We start from the raw sequence: 18,054 nt of genomic DNA on the forward strand, positions 1-18,054 counted from the left end.
TCATGAAATATTGCTTATAGAAAGAGTTGAAGAAATGAACATTAGATGTCGTTTCTTTGTTTTTTAGTTAGTTATGTAGTTAGTTAGTTAGTTAGTTATGTAACATAAAACAGTTTATTAATATCACTTATGTAGTGTATTTGCCATAAAAATAAAATCTTTGTTTTTTAAAGCAGCACATGTGTTTATTTCAATTAATTTAAAAATCATCTTATATGAATTTGAATTAATGAAATTTGAAAACAGTCGTTTACTTTATTTATATTCATAATAAAACTGTAATATCATTTTCTGACAACCAATATTTTAGTTTTTACAGCCTTTGGGGAGAGTAAGATTTCCATAGCGCCGCGATTTGGCTTAATTAGGCCGAAAATCGAAAATGAAGAATGAAATTTTTTGATATCTCGCTTTGTTTTCGAGATATCGGTACTCAAAGTTATAATCAAACGTTAGTTCAAAATTCACTTTATTGGACAGATGGCGTTCAACACTTTGTTTCAAATGAATATTTTATCACTTCAAATTCAATATGAATCTTGTAATTCAATAAACAATAGATCTTTTGTTTAATTTTTATATTATTTACCCTAATACACGAAAATTATATTGAAAAAAACAGATTTTTATAACAAAATGAGCCATTTTTGAAAAGCTTCATCACTCTGTAATGAATATAACTTAACATACGATAAATACATGAATAGTTTGATGCTTTTCATAAAGAATTGTCGGTTATTTTTCATTATATAAATAAATAAATAAATAAAATGATAGTTTGATGATTTAATTAGTAATTTAATGTAAAAATATCCTCTTTCGAACAAAAAGTACGTTCTGAATGTTTCAAAATTTCAAAATTTTCGTTTGGTTTATAATTGAAGGGGCAAGGGGCGAAGCCCCCCATGCGAAGCCCCCCATAAGGAAAAAATTAATATTAAAATAAAACTAAAATAATACTCACGTGAAGAAAAAATTTTTTTAGACAATTTTGGCTTTAAAAAGTTCACGATTTTTGAACTTTTTACACTCCACACTACACGAGAAGATTAGGTTAGGTTAGGTTAGGTTAGGTTAGGTTGATATATACAAATATTAAATAAAAATAAATTTACCCAACTTAAAGTATCGATATCTCGAAAACGAAGCGATATATTTATTTTTTATTCTTCATTTTCGACTTATTTTGGGTCGATTTACAAAATGCACAATAAAATCCAGGCACCACGGAAATCGTAATCGTGCCTAGCCTTTTAACAAAAGCACCAAGCAAAATACGAAGTTTCCACTCCATTAACTATCATGGTTACCCAAATCACAGCAGATAGTGCGACTGGTCCAAATATGAATCGGAATTTTTGAATAAAAGCGCGAAAAATTTAGTGTCATAAAAGTGACTGTACTGGATTTGATACCGGTCTGTTATGTAGAGAATCGGAACCGCTTTTTATTGTAGCTATAAGCGACAGGATGTCTGTTGCGCAACGCATCGTGTTTTGGTCAAAAATAATGAAGAATTGGACAAATAATTCATGAAACGCAAAATTTCAGCCAGATGCGTGTCAGGAATTCTGAATTTTGAGCAGAAATTGCACGCGTCTCCTACAGCGGTGTGTAAGATAAAATTCACCACACTTGGGTATCGCGGAGAGGCGTCTATGGAGTGGAAAAAGAAAGACGAAAGCGCGTCAGTTAAAACGAAGGTTAAACTGTCAGCAACGAAAGGTGTTGTGTTGATTTTTTCACTGAGCAACTGACTGTGTAGTGTCCTCCTAAACAAGACGTAAAACCTGTCTACAGAGGGAAATGTTGAACGAATTGAACTGGGAAATACTGGAACACCCTTCTTATAGTCCAGATTTGTCACCATGCGACCATTATTTATTCGTTACGAAAAAGAAATCCGAAAGCTTCCGGAGAGGTGGCAAAAGTGTGTATGTATATTTTTTATAGTTTGTATTTGAAGCACCCTCGTAAAAGCACAATTTAATTCATTAAAAAAGTTGATGAGATGCTTATATTTTATTTAAAATTATCTACATGTGATCTTACACTTACCATTAATATGATTATTAAAAGAAATAAAAAAATAGTTCTTAAGCTTGGGAATATAATACAGAGTACTTCATTTGAAAATAACAAAATTTATGGCCACTTAATCATTTTAGAATATAAACCCTGGACGTACATCAACTCGTCTAAAATAAAACGGTAAATAGAAAATTTAATCTTTGTTATTTTCATATGAAGTCTATAATTTTTAAAATATTACTTATTAATAATCATTTAGTAATGATGAAAACCATATTTATTTCCTAAAGGACCATTCTCATAACCATAAAAGGGTTTTTTATAAGCTTTCTCATAAAGTGGTTGGTCGTACAAAACTTTTTCGTAAATAGGTTCAACTAATACTTTTTCAACAACAGGTTCCGCTATTACTTTGCCGTAAATTTGTGGATGTATTTGATGACCGTCTTTTTGTACAACGGCGTTAAAACCATTATGATCGTCAGCAGTATAATGAACTGTACGTAGAGTACCATCCGGATCTGCAACGGTGTAGTACCCTTTCACGACATCACCATCGCGTTCTTCGTGTTGAGACTTCTGATCACCAGTATGAGGATCGTGAACACCATAAGAATATTCATATTTCGGATAATGCTAAAATTAGTTAAGAAAATTAAATAGAAAATACCAAAAAGATTATCAATTAAAAAGAATATTTCAGAAACATGCTACTCACATAATGATCATAATCTTTTTCGTATCCATTGCCGTAAATGTTACCCCCATAGGGATGATCATAGATCCCTATTACTTTGTCGTAGGGAGCAGCTCCATGATAAGGGGATATATCGAGATGACCTGAGGAAGACATTCCGCATAGCAGAGCTAAAACTGCGATCTGCAATAGAATCAAGATTTTAGCTATGGAAGTTTAGCAAACTCCACTTTTTATTGTTGAAATACTGAATTCAAAACGAAATATAGAAGGTGCCTCATAAATAATTTCCGATTTTCATTTTGTTTATTAAATATATATACAAGAATATGGTTTTAACCCAACGTTCAGCAAGTTCTTTGAGATCTTGGTGAAAATTCTCGCACTGCATTTTCAATATCAGTTTTCCCTCGCAATAATTTTGCCTTGGTTCTGAATAAATAGTTATCTGCAAGGTCCAGGCTCAATTAAATAGGAGTTTGATATCATCAAGCTCTTCGACTTTATTCGACGTAACTCTTGTCATTTCTCCACCACATACTCCAATATTGATAGCTCGAGCATCTGGAATGATTTTGAAGTAAATTGAATCTTTATTATTCCATTAGACACACAACAAGACTTTCCGCTTGAATCGTCTTCTATTAGGGACGAATTCTGGTTAATTCGTTCGGACTATTCAACAAATGTCTGCTGCGTCTTTTTTTGCTGCCACAACTGCTTCAAACTTCCATATCAATTCCTTAATCAATAAAAAAGAGAAATTATTAAAAGAAAGCTAGTCTCAACAAGCTCTTCCACTTATGAAAACCTCCGAATTTTTAAAAACAAAGTCCTATTTCTGTGACATATTAAACATTGAGGTTAGGTTTCATTAAACACGAATCAAGGTATATTATGAGACTAGAGGGCTGTTGAGTTGGAGCTGGCAACCATTTTATAACGTTCCTATTCGCCCGAAGAGCCGTGTGTGTATTCAAGAAGATTCACTCACAAAATTAAACTAGTACATCATAAAATGTTAACCTGTAGTTCGTGAGTTAATCAATATTTCCGAGTTAATACACTGCTCAACCCGAATAGCTTTGTTTACACTAGTAGTAGTAAATTTTTGGAAAAATCAACATTTTGATACCTAGTTTATGATAAATCATTAGAACTGCTTTAGACCTAAACGTAAAGTTTTGGTTTTTGTTTTTATATTCCACAGAAAATCTCCAATCCAATTATCAAAATTTTTATTATGCAAAAACCCTGATTAAATTCATAAAAACAGAACAAAATACTAAAGAGTGAAGAATTTTACTGAATATAATTAATCTTTTTTCAAAAAAAAAGTAGGTAGAATTCAATTTGTCTACAATTTTATCTACAACAATGAAAAGATTGTTGAAATTATATTGGTCACCCGAGACCTTCAAGCTTCATTGAATTTCAGAAGAAGAAAAACAACTTTGTCATGCTTGACAGTAAATTACGTTTTTGTGGTAAGACAATATAATTTTTATGTTTTATAGTCAATTCTTTTCTTATTAAAACTGAAATTTTGTTCAAATATTTCCGTCTCGATTCATATAAACATCGACTATTTGTAATAATCATCATACTACTCTGATTAGGTAATGGGCTTGGAAAACTTAAAAAAAAGGATATTTTTTGTTAACTTAACAAAGTTCGGTGTATTTTATATCGCCCGAGATCCGTTCCAAATAAGTACTACGTCATCAGCCCCGATTGAATATACAACTTGCCTCAAATAGATTTTATGATCCGCGGGATAAACTAGATAAACAAACAGATCGATAGAATGATATATTCATGGGTAAAAAACGCCGATGAATCAATAAAAGTATGTCAAACAAAGAAATGGTGGGGGTGTTTCTGTTCAAATTTCAAAACTAAGCACAAAAACGGAAACGATAGAAAAAATAAATATAATGAGTAGGTTGAAGCAAATTACTGTTAAGTCTTATTGATATCAGGACGAATTAAGACGACTGGGTCTAATCGAAATCAACAATTTTCTTGACATGACTGACATTCGACTAATGGACTGAAAATGAGCTGGAAATATCGAGAAATATAAAATGTTGCATAGAAAATGATGATATAACAGCAAACAATATTTGAAAGGATAGATATAAGAAAATGTGCAAATAGAAGGGTTACTAAAACCAAAAAAAATGGTTGAGATAGAGATAAATGTTTCAGTAAAATTTTTATATAAAACGAAAGTATAGAAACTATGTAAGTGTCAACCAGACGATATCCTACCAAACTAAATAGTGATTCAAAGGTTCTATTAGTTTTTCTAAAGTGTCTAAGTTGTCTAAGAAATTAATATAATGAATAAATGACCACGATTTGATCAGAAAAATTGTTTAAACGCAAAATTTTCTGATTTCTAGATGTCCGAAACATTCATAATAGAACTTCTGATACAATTTTATATAGATTTATCGAAAATGATTCATGTTTCAACTCTTATTACACTATTTTCACTCACTTTTGCAAACATTTTCGATTTCCTCAGCACAACTTTTAGATACTTGAGGATTAATTGATACTGAACCAATAAACAATTTCCTTCTATTTATATTGGTCACCCTAGACCTTCAAACTCTAATGATTTTTACTCAAAAAAATTTTCATAGTCATCGAACACGCAATTTCAGAAATCTTACATAGTTTTGTTCAAACAATATTGACCCAATAATACATGCATAAATTTTGATTGTTGTGGTTAAATTTTTTGAACAAACACACATTAATTACAATTAGTTTTTATTAATATAGATTATATAAAGGTAGATAATGTTTTTAGCATTATGTCAAGTGGAGAGATCATTCCTATACATGGGTGGTAGATCATTCAAAATATAGCAGTGGTTGTTTGAAAAACGTAGAAAGTACACCATCCATAAAGCACATGGAAGTATGAAAAGAGGGAACAAGAGTTTTAACCACAGAGAAGCCTGAAGTATGGTTAACTTATGGTAAAATATAAAAGACGTTCAATTTTCAATAGTTCAATATTTAGTTTTAATGAAAGACGTGCTGCCTGTGTAGCTGATTCCACAGGCATGCACTTTTCCAAAAAAAGGGGTCTCGATAATTTGACGATTTGGGCGCTGCGAGCGAAATCGGTGTTCATTAACCACGTTTAGAACTGTCTTACAAAAATTGCTCTAGGTCAGATTATGTTGAACACCTCGGGGAGGAGTATCTGCCGTGGTGGTAGCAGAAAAACAGCGTCAGGTCAACGACCTTTCTTCTATGCTCTTATCTGTATAAGTTTCTGGTAAACTCTGTATCGCCTATAAGTCGAATTGTTTTCTTCTGTATTGAGTCGAGTATCCTTAATAAATTTCTCAATTATTCGTATGTTAAATACTCTTAATATTATTTTTATTCATAATAAAGAAAAAAGCACTGATACCCCGTACTGCACTTACGGCTTTACTTGCACACGCCTATACTCTCACTTGACCATGTGATTCAAATTTCAAGATGCCTTGTTGTTTGGCATCCATCTTCTTCTCTGAGTGATTCTGCTTATTCATTTATAACAATTGAAGATTAGATGGCAGAGTTTGAATGAGCTGCTAAGATGTTTATCGTAGTAGTCGCGATGTACTGTAAACAAAGTACAAAGCGGTACTGGATGAAGGTCAATTGGAAGTACTCGAGCTAAAAGACGTAGTAATACGGTACATATTGCATATTATCTATAAATTTGAACAGGCCCCACACTTTAGAAGTGTTTTAGCTAATTTTCACAACAAAGCAAAGGCTTTACACAATTTAATAAGATTCACTTTACTTGTAAAAAAACAATGGAAATAGTGAAGTTAGTTTCACCTTCAAGCTTCGATTTTTTGAGATTCTCGAAGGATAATTCTCATTGAATATCAGGACATGAAGAAATTGATAACGGCGTGTATTTGGCGAGCTTATTACGACGTTTGAGCGAACAAATTAACCAAAAAAGGCGACAGGAGGCTAAGAAGTCTTATTCCATGCACTATCTATTGTAACAATTAGCAGAAATAATTTTTACCTCTTATACCCTAATCGAGAGATTCAATCAAAATATTTTCCGACAATAAAGACAAATTTGACTATTCATTGACATTGACATTGACATTGACATTGGCATTGACATTGACATTGGCATTGACATTGACAATTTACAAACTGACAGTTTGATGTGCATTTTTTATCAAAAATACATTACGGCATGTGAACTATCAATATCTGACAACCATAGATATTTTCGAATTAAAGATTCTTTGAGCATTTTCATCTACCACTAAAATGATAGAACCCCATTACATCTTATTATCTAAATTTTAGTTCTATGACGCTCGAATAGATCTAAATACACGATAAATGAAGTCACACATTTTGAAATATACTTTTTCGACCCACAAATTACCATAACTATGTTATAAAACAGAGAATCGTTTTTAATACATCTTTGTTGATTTATTTTTTTTTGTATGTATGAAACAATCTGGAACGTCCAAAGCCCACCTAAGATTCGATTTATAGATTCTGTTTACGTAAAGTGAATGTGATTAATCTTTATATTTATTTCTAATGAATCGAACGCAATTAATTTAGCAAGTTTAATGATTATATAACTTCATTGATGTTAATTTAACTTCGTGAGTCGTTTAGAAAACAAATGAAAACTATTTTTTTTTTTTCTAACAGTTCTCATCCTTGTTTTCATGAGCTAAGATCATATTATATTGAATAACTGAGCTCATTTTGAGAAAATAACTCATATTCACTTTCAATGTATTAATTTCTGTGAATTTGGCAACATCATTGTTTTTGAAAGCATTTGAAACGTAAATAGATTCAGAAAAATTTTGAAAACTTAGACTGTAAGTTTGTATAAAACTACTATGCAAAAGTAACAATCATTAAAATATTTCTTATATTTCATTCAAATCATAGAAATACCAAAGTCTAATCCAGGACTTTCTGTTTCTTTCCACAACCATTAAGACTCAACAATTTTTATGAGGAACTCATGGTTTATCTAGTTTGTCCATTCTAAAACCGATATATTTGGCGTTAGTCTTCTTTACAAAGTTGTTCATATTTCTTTTTTATGTTTTTGCTACATAAACACCACAAATATACCAAAATGATAAATATATTTACACTTTGTTCGAGAGGGACTCATAATTTTAAAAACAAGATAAATATGTTATAATAAAATTCAATAAATTAAACAAAGCATTAACATGTGACAACTTGTGGGCCGATTTCTATGCAAATAGTTGCAAATAATTAGTATGTTACAAGTTTGTCAAAATGGGAGGTGTTACGACAAACCTAATCTCAATGATCGTTGTTATAATACACTCAAAGTACTAGACGGTTCAACAAGGAATTAATAAAAGTTGATAGATACTTGACACTAGTAAGTGCTCTAGTTTTTAAGCAATAAGACGCATAACACTTACAGAGAAGTACTGATGGAATTTTCGAACCGATATAAAAATAGTACCTACCATTCGTATTTTACACAAAATAACTAATATTGGAAATTTTCAAAACAATGTGGTCTAATAGAAATAGCAAAATGCTAGAAATAATTATGATTAAAATAATTGTGATTTGGCTCTATTAGTCAGGCTCAGAAAGGAGCTGGGACCTTTAAAAATTCTCAACGTTTCGACCCTGACTTTAAAGTTATTATAAAGAGAGGTATGGGGATAGGGTGGTTTTTCGTAGTAAGAACTGATCAGATTCCGTAGTCTTTTTCAAAAGCTGCTTTTGTTATTTTCAAAACGATGAATTCAAAATAATTTCATGTGTTAAATTATAATTGCTTCTTGATAAAAAAACACTGTACAAGCCCAGCAATTTCTTCAAAAGTATTATCTGCTCCATCGAAAAGAATCATTTGATATTGGTTTACTGAATTTAAACGTTGTCGTACACACACCAATTATTGTGAACGTCCCGGTCGTCCAATTGAGGTGGTTACTCCAGAAAACATTAAAAAAGTCCACGAATTGGTTATATCCAATCGTAAATTGGAATTGAGATAGATATCAGAAGGGAATGTGTTTACAATTATGTATGAACATTAGACCATGAATAAGCTTTTTCAAAGTGGTTGCTATGTTGATGATTCAGAGCAGTGCTTGACCATTTTTACACGTAATAAATCAGATTTTTTGGGTCGATATGTGACATTGGTTGAAACATGGATCCATCCGGATTGAAAACTATTAACATTTGAGTGGACTGCAACAGGTGGACCTACGTCCGAAGCGTCCAAAGGCACAACAGTCAGCCGGGATAGGCAAGGAATATTGTTCATCGACTATGTCCAAAAGGGAGGTACAATGAATAGCGAATACTACATAGAATTTTTGGATCGTTTGAATCCAAAAATCATGAAAAAGCGGCCTCATATGTCGAAGAAAAAACCACAGGTTCACAAGTCCATGGCAAAGATGGTTAAATTGAACGAGTTACGCTTCGAATTGCTTCCTCATCCACCGTATAGTCCAGATCTAGCCCCCAGTGACTACTGGCTATTCGCTGATCTCAAAAAAATTCTTACCGGTAAGAAATTCAGCTCAAATAAGAAGCAATTGCTGAAACTGAAGCTTATTATGATGCAAAAGACAAATCCTTCTACAAACACGACATTAATAAGTTAGAAAAGCGTTGTAATAATTGTATTGCTCTTGAGGGAAATAACATTGATGAAAGAAATCGATTTTTGACTTTCCATAATTTATTACAGTTAATATTAGAAGAAACATCATCGGTTGGTAACAGATTCAAATTTTGTTATAAAACGGAAAAAATACTAGGTGCTAATACAACACTGGGCACAAATGCAGGTATCTCACTTTCAAATTGCAAATATTTTGATCAATTAACAAGGTAACTAGGAGCCTGGTTTTTTTTTTAATAATTTCAAAGAACGTGTTTGAAGTACCACGCTGAAAGTGCCTATATAAAGACAAACTAAGACGAGTATTCATCAGTTTGTGCAATTAGTTTGTGACAAATAAAATAGGATTTTATTCGAAAATGTTCACCAAAGTAAGAGAGTTTTTTTTTTGAAAAATCTTTCTGTTTTTAAAAGTAAATGATATATATTTGAATTTATTTAAAAAAAAATACAAAAGCGATCACTTTAATTTCGTAAATACAACAATTTTTCACAATTTCAGTTCGCTGTTCTTTTCCTTTACGTATCAACAGTTCATGGGATTCCAATTTCCTATATCTCCAACGGTCTTCATCTAGACGATGATTATGGACACTTTCCCGTAGCAACTCACGCTGTGGCTGCTCCAGTTGCAATTGCCAAGCCAGTTTTAACTTACGCCAAACCAGTTGTAACTTACGCCAAGCCAATCGCTATAGCTAAACAAGAAGTTGTAGATTACAGCGTAAGTATGACACGCATTTATTCAAACAATAAAATAGTTAATGAAAATTATTTACTAATAAAGTAGTAGTATTAAAGATAATACGATTTTTCAGGCTCCTGCTCATTATGAATTTAAATACGGTGTCGACGATCCACACACTGGCGACAAGAAACAACAATCTGAATCTAGGGTTGGAGATACTGTTAAAGGAGAATATTCACTCGCCGAATCAGACGGTACCGTTCGAGTTGTGAAATACACCGCCGATCCCCACAACGGTTTCAACGCCGTCGTTAGCAGAATAGGTAAAAAAATTACAAAATTTCCATTCAAAATTGAATTATGTAACATGAGAATTGGTTAAAGTTAATCCTTGTAATATTGAGGGAGAAAATAGCTGGGAACTTTTAATATTGGATTGGATTGATTTTGGATGACCCCGATTTAGCATTTGTTTCCTCTGCAGCGCTCCAACTGGTTGGGATGCTTCTACATGGGATTATTTTTATTTTGCGTGTGTGCATTCTTCTACAAGTGCAGTATGTACAGGTATTTCATCAAGGTGGGGCATCAAACCAGCAGTTAGATAAAGTAAATGAATAAACGCGTTTATAATTCCCTATGGTCGCCTCTTTGTATGATGAACGAGCTCCCTAGATGACAGGAATTACCTCAAAAACTTGCTGCTCTGATTAGATGTTGAAGTTGAGCTGAAACATATCGAAATTTTCGTTAATTTTTATACTTATCTATGTACTATACATTTCTTGTTTCAGGTAAAGCTGCTCATCCACAAGTTGTTCACAAAATCGTACAGCCTGTTGTAGCTAAAACCCTTATCAGTCCTGTAGTCGATCACGGATATGGACTTGATTTGTACGGCCATTAAAATGTGGATTTAGTAATATTGTTGACATCTCATTCTCATTTATCATTACACGTCATTTCTTCAATTTTGTTGTACATATCTATTGTAAGTAATTTAATGTTCGTGGCAATAAATGTTTACATTTGAATTTTTTTTATTTTCGAAAACCTCCATCCTTTAACGCCCAGTAAATGATATACTGAACCCAAGCAATTTCTACAAGAACTTCTTAGTAGCAAAAATAAATGGAAAGACAAAAATCATTCCATGATATGATAAACAGATCAATAAAGCGATAAAATAGAAATAACCTCTTTTGAACAGTATAAATAGCCTTCATAAATGACCTAGAGTTGTACGAAACATACAGCTCCAGCTCAGTCCTAGCAAAGGGGAAATACAAGACATTTTTCAGGTCTTAATGCATATCCAAATCCCTTATATTTCAGTTTATAAATTCATCTACATCTTCGCTTATTAGTTTGGCTTGGTATCACAATTACACTGGATGAACAGTTAGAAAAAACTGTTGAGCAAAACTTATACCAAATTTTGAATGTGCTATAGCCACCAAACAGTAATTCATCAAGTTTCTTGTGACATCAAGACATATATTTTTATAAAAAGTACAAAAAACACTCATATTCCTTAATGTACAATAAATAACTATTATTTTCTTGATTGTTTGGCTTCTGGTAGGTTCTTCTTCAGAATCCCGACTGTCTGCTTGATTTGGAGGTTTTGGCACAGGCAGTTCTGCACTATCCATTATTGTTATCTTGACCGATGACAAGTTTCGGTTCTGGACAGTGTGTTTGGACTTGATTGTGATGCCTTTGGTTTGAATCAAACTTAAATAACAATCACTTATATGATCTTTTGGTTCCGTCCAAATAATTGGTATACCAAAAGGCAAATATCTAGATTCTTTAGCCCAACCTAAGTTTCGTCGCTAAGATGTAAAAGTTAATTCTTCACACACATAACACAAACTGTCAGGATTATTTGAACACTTCCACAACTCAGTGGAGGATATTAAAGATGCATGATAAATATCTTGTAAGTCCAAAAAACCATAAAGTACTAAGACAACTGGGATTGGTAGTCTTAAAAGAAATTACCATTCAGTTTTTGTTCGAATCTAGTACTGAACCTTCCAAACCCATAGTTGAGACACCATGAAGATCCTGTAAGACATATTATGGATGTCTGGAGTGTGAATTAATAAAAATGTAAAAAATTAGCTTCGTTAGAAATGGACAACGTTGATTAGTAATAAGAGAAAGTATTCAAAAGCATTTTGAAAAATATAATTAAAAACAAACGCCCATGATCAAAGGAAAGCAATCTGCCTGCATTATCGAATCCATTCTTCAAATTAAAGTGGATAAGAAAAATCAAATCAAAGAGCTGTTTAACATGAAAATGACAATTTGAGAAGTGGCTCCAAGACACAGATATCAGAAAGAAAAAAGCGATGTTCCATGTTCCAAGATTCGGACTACTCAGCAACCAGTTAAGGTGGTTATACCAGTACTGTGGTAAACTTGAACACTCTACAATATTTAAAAATTTAGTGCACCAATTTGGCGATACTAAACGTTTATTTTAACAATAAGAAGAAAATTTTTAAAAACAACACATGCTTACCAAGATATTGAGAATGCATTTAATTACAAAACGCAAAGCATTTGAGTGAATTTCTGTTCAATACAAAAAGTTGATTTTGAAATAAACCGGCTCGGCTGACTTCCAGTTCTTGGTTCACGAGTATTTTATTTGGGACAAGTTCCTTCTGTTTTACACTGAGATCAATTTCCAAAAAACTGAACTTATCCATCTCTTCAACAGTTTATTAGGCCCTCATTGAGTCGCATCTCCGATACGCCTTTCCCTTCTAGGGTACGTGTGGTGCGACTCAATTTGAGCAAGGCTTTAAACTAGCGGTTAGATATTTACTTGGACTAAACAGCGGGGCTCACTGCAGGAACTTCTTTAAAAGATTAAACATTCTGATCCTTTCTTCTTTATTCATCTTTGAATGCGTTTGTCTAATTCGTAAGCACACTTCTCCAATTTCAGAATTTCACTTGGGAACACTGAGCACAACCTTTACCTACCTACTCAACGTTCAGAATTAGTTAAGAGCTCAATATTTTACAATGCAAAAAAATGCACAATCACGTGCCATCACAATAATAATGAAACTTATCTGACGAAATAAATAATTGTTGGCACTATTTAAACACTTGTCAACCAAAAAAACTGCATTCTGGGTCGACTGTTCGACGATATATCGATTTAAATAACGAAAAACCACTAGACCATGGCAGGTATATACTTAACTGTTGCCAAAAGTAGGCAGGTTTATCAATGCTCTGTTTTATTTTTGCATAATATGAGGTTAAACATATTAAATAAATTATCTGATTGGAGGATTGCGTATATCAAGTTGGAAAACTAATATTTTTATAACAAAGAATTTGAAAGAGGTGAATGTTATTGAAATGGTATATAAAGTAACAGGGAACTTTGAAAAGAACAGTACATTCAGTGCCTTATCGGTGTTAACACGGATTAACCAATAAAAATGATTGCTAAGGTAAAATTATATATAATATAGTTAATTACATATATTGGTCAATTGATTTTAATGATTGTTTCATAGTTTCCTTTTATTGCAACAGTATTTCGTGAGCATAATTAACAAATAAAGATCAATTATCATCAACTGTTTTGTATTCTGCAGAACCATATTCATATGGACAATAAACCTAGCTTCGTATATATAAAAATAAAAGGCTACTAAAAATTTTCAAAAATTTATAAGCTCTTTTAGTATGAGCAGCGATAAGACCTTAAGAGTTAAAATAATTGATGGGTTTGTAGATCCGGGTTTTAAGTTTATTTTTTTTATTGATTGATTTCAAAAATTTCTATTTTGTTTAAATAAAATATTCTTATTCTGTCTCTTCGAAACAATGGTCTCTTACCAGGTTCTCACGCAGCTAACTAGCTAAGATTGAAATTTGCATAATTATTAAATTTACTGAAAACTGGAAGTGTGTGATCAGCCATGGAAAAAAATATATTTATTTTTAAACGTAATCTCCTTTTCTCTCCATACACTTTTCCGAACGATGTTCAATAAGTTCGATACTCTTTTTATAATAAGAATCGTCAATCTCCTCAAAATTTCCATAATTTGCCGACTGGGAACAGAAAATAATTCGAAGGGGCCAAATTTCCTTTTTCAGGATAGTAAATAAAAATTATCCCACGCTCATCTCAAAAAAACCGAAGCCATGACCTTGTCTGCAGAAGGAACGGTCTCTGACTTCTTTGGAGCCGGTTCTCCGGCCAAAATTAATCCACCTTCAATCGCTGAATCAGCTACTTGATCCACTTTACCATCAATAGACATACAAAATGAATTCTTTATATCTCAAATCCTTGTTTCCAGTTGATACAAGATATTGAATAGAATTCGGGGCATTTTTTTTAACATAATTATCCACTTAAGTTATTGAGTAAATTTCAAAATACATTCGGACCTTCTTGCATAGTAGTTTCTGGTTTATGTCGCATAATGATCTTTATTTGTATTTATGTTGAAAGTCATACTTCTTCCTGTATAGTTTTTCGCTTCAAATATTATACAATTTTATCTATTTTTATTCCTTTATTTAAATTAATAATGACATATTCGTTTTAGATTTTATATTTATCAGCTTTCCTGGCCGTTACTCAAGCTGGCTATCTTCTTGGTGGACACGAAGGTGGTCAAGGCTTCGGATATGGAGGTCTATCATATGCAGGTGGTCATACTGTCGCTATTGCCAAAGAACCAGTAGTAGAATATTATGTAAGTTACTACAAAAGTTGAACTACCTAATATTGGGTAAGCAGAAGACTAAAATCTTCTTAGCGCGTCGTATCAAGTCCCCTTGACGTTGGCGATCAGCATGGCAAAACTCTCTCTATCTTGAGCTAGTCCTGCTTCTCTTATCCCAGTCCATTCTCTAATATTCTTCAACCAAGAGCCTTGTTTCCTTTTTTCCAACTTTTTTCTTGCATTTAATGTTATCCACCAGTTCACGAACCGTATTTGCTCTGGTAAGAACTGCATCGATTGTTTGCATAGCTGTCCACGGTATCTTGAGCGTGCGTATATTTAACCACATTTCAAAAGCCTCTAAGCGATTAATGGTAGATATTTTGAAAGTCCATGCTTCAAAACCATATAAGAGAACTGACCATATGTAACATTTGATCATAAGTTTCGTGAGTTGAAATATCGGGATCCAGTTGTTCAATAATGTAGCAACCAAGATATTTGAAACTAGACACTCTGAATCCGTTTACTTGTAGCTGTGTGTCATGGTACGGCAAGCGACTAAATATATTTTGTTTTAGAACAAGTAATGCTTAGACCCATCTCTCTTCCCACTCTGTCAATGGCTTTTAAAAGGTATTGCAGTCCATTCAAGTCGTCGGTGAGAATATGCAACCTTATTTGACTCCTCTTTTAAGATTTTGCATTCTTTTGGCGATTTTCCCTTGATTCGAACGTCGGAACTATCAACTCCTTTTTCCTTTAATAAATTTAATATCTTGTGGTGTTGTACCCGATCGAATACCTTTTCGTAATCGATAAAGACTGCAAATACATCTTTCCGTTGATCCCGGCATTTTCGTAGTATTATATTCAGTGCAAGAAAGTGCTTCCCTTGCTCCCAACTTATTTCTGAACCCGAATTGAGTTTCGTCTTGATCTTCTTCGCACTTATTTCTGATTCTAGCGCGGATCAATCTTAAGATTATTTTTATAGCGTGACTCATAAGACTTATCAGTCTATAATCGCTACAGTGCTTTGGACGTTGTTTTTTTGGCACAGTTGTGAATTCGGATTTTAACCAGTCCTCTGGAATTTCATTATCATAAACATGATTGAATAGTTTGACTGATATTCTTATGTTTTCTTCATTTATAAACTTTAGTATCTCTGTTGGAATGTTGTCAGGTTCAACATCTTTCTGATTTTAGTATTTCTGGTCCTTCGTCTTCATCAAATGCCATTTGCTCTTTGATATACAGTTCTTTAATATACACATACCAAGTTGTTAAGGTATGAGAAGTCTTCTTGTTGTATAGCCACTAAGAAGACTAACTATTGAAACTATTTCTCCTGTTTGATGTTTATTAGTGTTCCAAAGATATAGATGTCCTTCAATCCTGATCCTAAATAATTCCGTAACGTGATAATCATTTATGGTGAAAATATATGAGTTCAATGACTGCTACGGACATCTGTTATCGAAGATCCTTCAATATCTGGAACTATCACATTTGAAATGAAACTTGGAAAAATGCATCTGATAATCAAATACACTTCATCCTCTCCAACACTCAGAGAAACTCGACAGGATAAGGTAGAAATGATCCTACGTGGGGAATGTATTCTCTTGATCCATTGATCAATAAATCGTCACTGGTTTTGAAAGAATTTAATTGAATAGAGAAATAAAAAAATATTTCCGTTATGCTGGATGACATGTTCTTTAATTTTGTTAACTATTTCCCAGGCACCTCCAAAATACGACTACAAATATGGAGTTCAAGATTATCACACTGGCGACGTTAAAAACCAAGAGGAATTTAGAGTGGGCGATCTTACCCACAGCGATTATTCCGTTTCTGAGAAAGACAGAAAGATACAAGTATCCAGAGTAGTTTCAGGTGCTGTTCCAATCCATGGAAAAGGATGGTAGATTTCTCATGTGTACGTTTCTGTTTTCTATGATCTCTTCTTATATATATACCTACGACACAAGCATTTCATTCGAAATATCTTTTAGTGTTAGTGATGATATTATTTTTTAATGATGATGTAACTTAATTAATTGTTACTAAAAAGTTTTGATTCTAATTTTTTTCCGTAGGGATATATATGTATAAATAGTTTAATAGAAAAAGAAAACAGAAAAGATTCATTACATAAATTAATGTATCTAAATCACTCGTCATTCAAAATCATTTATTCTAAAAGCATAATGAAAATTTCTAGTCAACGAAAATCGTTTTGTTATTCATTTATTCACTTATTAGAAATCTTTATTTATAAATTACTCGTATTTTCTGTTCTATATATTTCGCAATAAAAAAATACAACTTTTTATTCTATTTATTTTCAATGTTATCGAACAAACATTGTACGGGGATGGTTCCAGAAATACCTGGCCCAACAAAGCCCAATACTCCGAGGAAGCTAAATCAAATTCATGCTGGTGCATTGTCTTCTCAGCCAAATGCATAATTCTATCCATTGATAGTTTTTCCCATTTCAAGATAGTCAATGAAATTTATTTCATTGGCATCCCAAAAAACCGACGCCTGGAGATGGAATCGTCTTTGCCTTCTTTGGAGTTGGTTTTCGATGCGAACATCTCCACGAAGCTGTTTTTGTTCCATTGTGAGCAAACACAGCATCTAGCAGTACACCTAGAAAAGTACATTAAGAAGAAACTACTTGGGCTGCTCACGAAGGAAGTGATTTTTCGATAACGCGCGTCACAAATTTCCAGTGTACTGGCCAAGTTCAAGAAGAAGCTGGTTAAGTATCCACCCCACAGCCCAGACATATTATCCTGTGATTTACATACGTTTGTTCGGCTAATGAAAAAGACAGTAGAAGACTGGTTCTTGTTACAGCCACGGGAATTCTAAAAACAGTAAATCCTTCGGCTCATTAAAAGTGGGATAGTTATCCTTAGTCCTCTAAATATTTATTTTGAATAAAAACTTATTATACTCACAGTTTCTTTGCTTACATTTCCATTTGAATACTCGAAAATTGAAATTATTTATTCTCTATTATGGACAAAGATGATTTATGACTTTAAGCCTTATTTTTGTTGCTTTCACTCAGGTAAAATTGATTCGTACGAAAACTATTACTCAAACGGAACTCAAAAACTGTTAGCAAGTAAATCACACTACAGAGAACAAACAACGTTTTTTACGATTGATTCGGAAT

The 18,054-nt window shown here is 32.7% G+C and overlaps 3 protein-coding genes across 3 annotated transcripts in view; 2 read left to right on the forward strand and 1 right to left on the reverse strand.

Annotated features, from left to right (window-relative positions):
• Positions 1 to 5,277, reverse strand: part of LOC130900267 (cuticle protein-like) — a 34,256-nt gene extending 28,979 nt beyond the window's left edge. Inside the window, exons 1-3 of the mRNA XM_057810774.1 lie at positions 5,235 to 5,277; positions 2,750 to 2,911; positions 2,304 to 2,667 (exon numbers count right to left, since the gene is read on the reverse strand). Of these exons, the coding sequence (XP_057666757.1) occupies positions 2,304 to 2,667; positions 2,750 to 2,911; positions 5,235 to 5,246 (538 nt within the window). The 5' untranslated portion in view covers positions 5,247 to 5,277. The remainder of the gene's footprint in view (positions 1 to 2,303; positions 2,668 to 2,749; positions 2,912 to 5,234) is intronic.
• A 4,525-nt stretch (positions 5,278 to 9,802) lies between these two features.
• LOC130900268 (larval cuticle protein A2B-like) lies at positions 9,803 to 11,038 on the forward strand. Its single transcript, XM_057810775.1, has 4 exons — positions 9,803 to 9,814; positions 9,946 to 10,167; positions 10,262 to 10,454; positions 10,926 to 11,038. The coding sequence occupies exons 1-4, from the start codon at positions 9,803 to 9,805 to the stop codon at positions 11,036 to 11,038; spliced, it is 540 nt and encodes a 179-aa protein (XP_057666758.1).
• Positions 11,039 to 13,462: 2,424 nt separating this feature from the next.
• On the forward strand, positions 13,463 to 16,789 carry LOC130900269 (adult-specific cuticular protein ACP-20-like). The gene is made up of 3 exons (XM_057810776.1): positions 13,463 to 13,619; positions 14,733 to 14,882; positions 16,604 to 16,789. The coding sequence occupies exons 1-3, from the start codon at positions 13,608 to 13,610 to the stop codon at positions 16,787 to 16,789; spliced, it is 348 nt and encodes a 115-aa protein (XP_057666759.1). The 5' UTR covers positions 13,463 to 13,607.
• The last annotated feature ends 1,265 nt before the right edge of the window (positions 16,790 to 18,054 follow it).

Source organism: Diorhabda carinulata, chromosome 12 (genome assembly GCF_026250575.1).
Source record: "Diorhabda carinulata isolate Delta chromosome 12, icDioCari1.1, whole genome shotgun sequence".
NCBI lineage: Eukaryota > Metazoa > Arthropoda > Insecta > Coleoptera > Chrysomelidae > Diorhabda > Diorhabda carinulata.

Bases quoted from the DNA above. Each gene is read 5' to 3' on its own strand.
- LOC130900268 (XM_057810775.1), top strand. The intron at 10,168-10,261 runs GTAAGTATGACA...ACGATTTTTCAG, and splicing joins AAGAAGTTGTAGATTACAGC to GCTCCTGCTCATTATGAATT. The intron at 10,455-10,925 runs GTAAAAAAATTA...TTCTTGTTTCAG, and splicing joins CGCCGTCGTTAGCAGAATAG to GTAAAGCTGCTCATCCACAA.
- LOC130900269 (XM_057810776.1), top strand. The intron at 14,883-16,603 runs GTAAGTTACTAC...ACTATTTCCCAG, and splicing joins AACCAGTAGTAGAATATTAT to GCACCTCCAAAATACGACTA.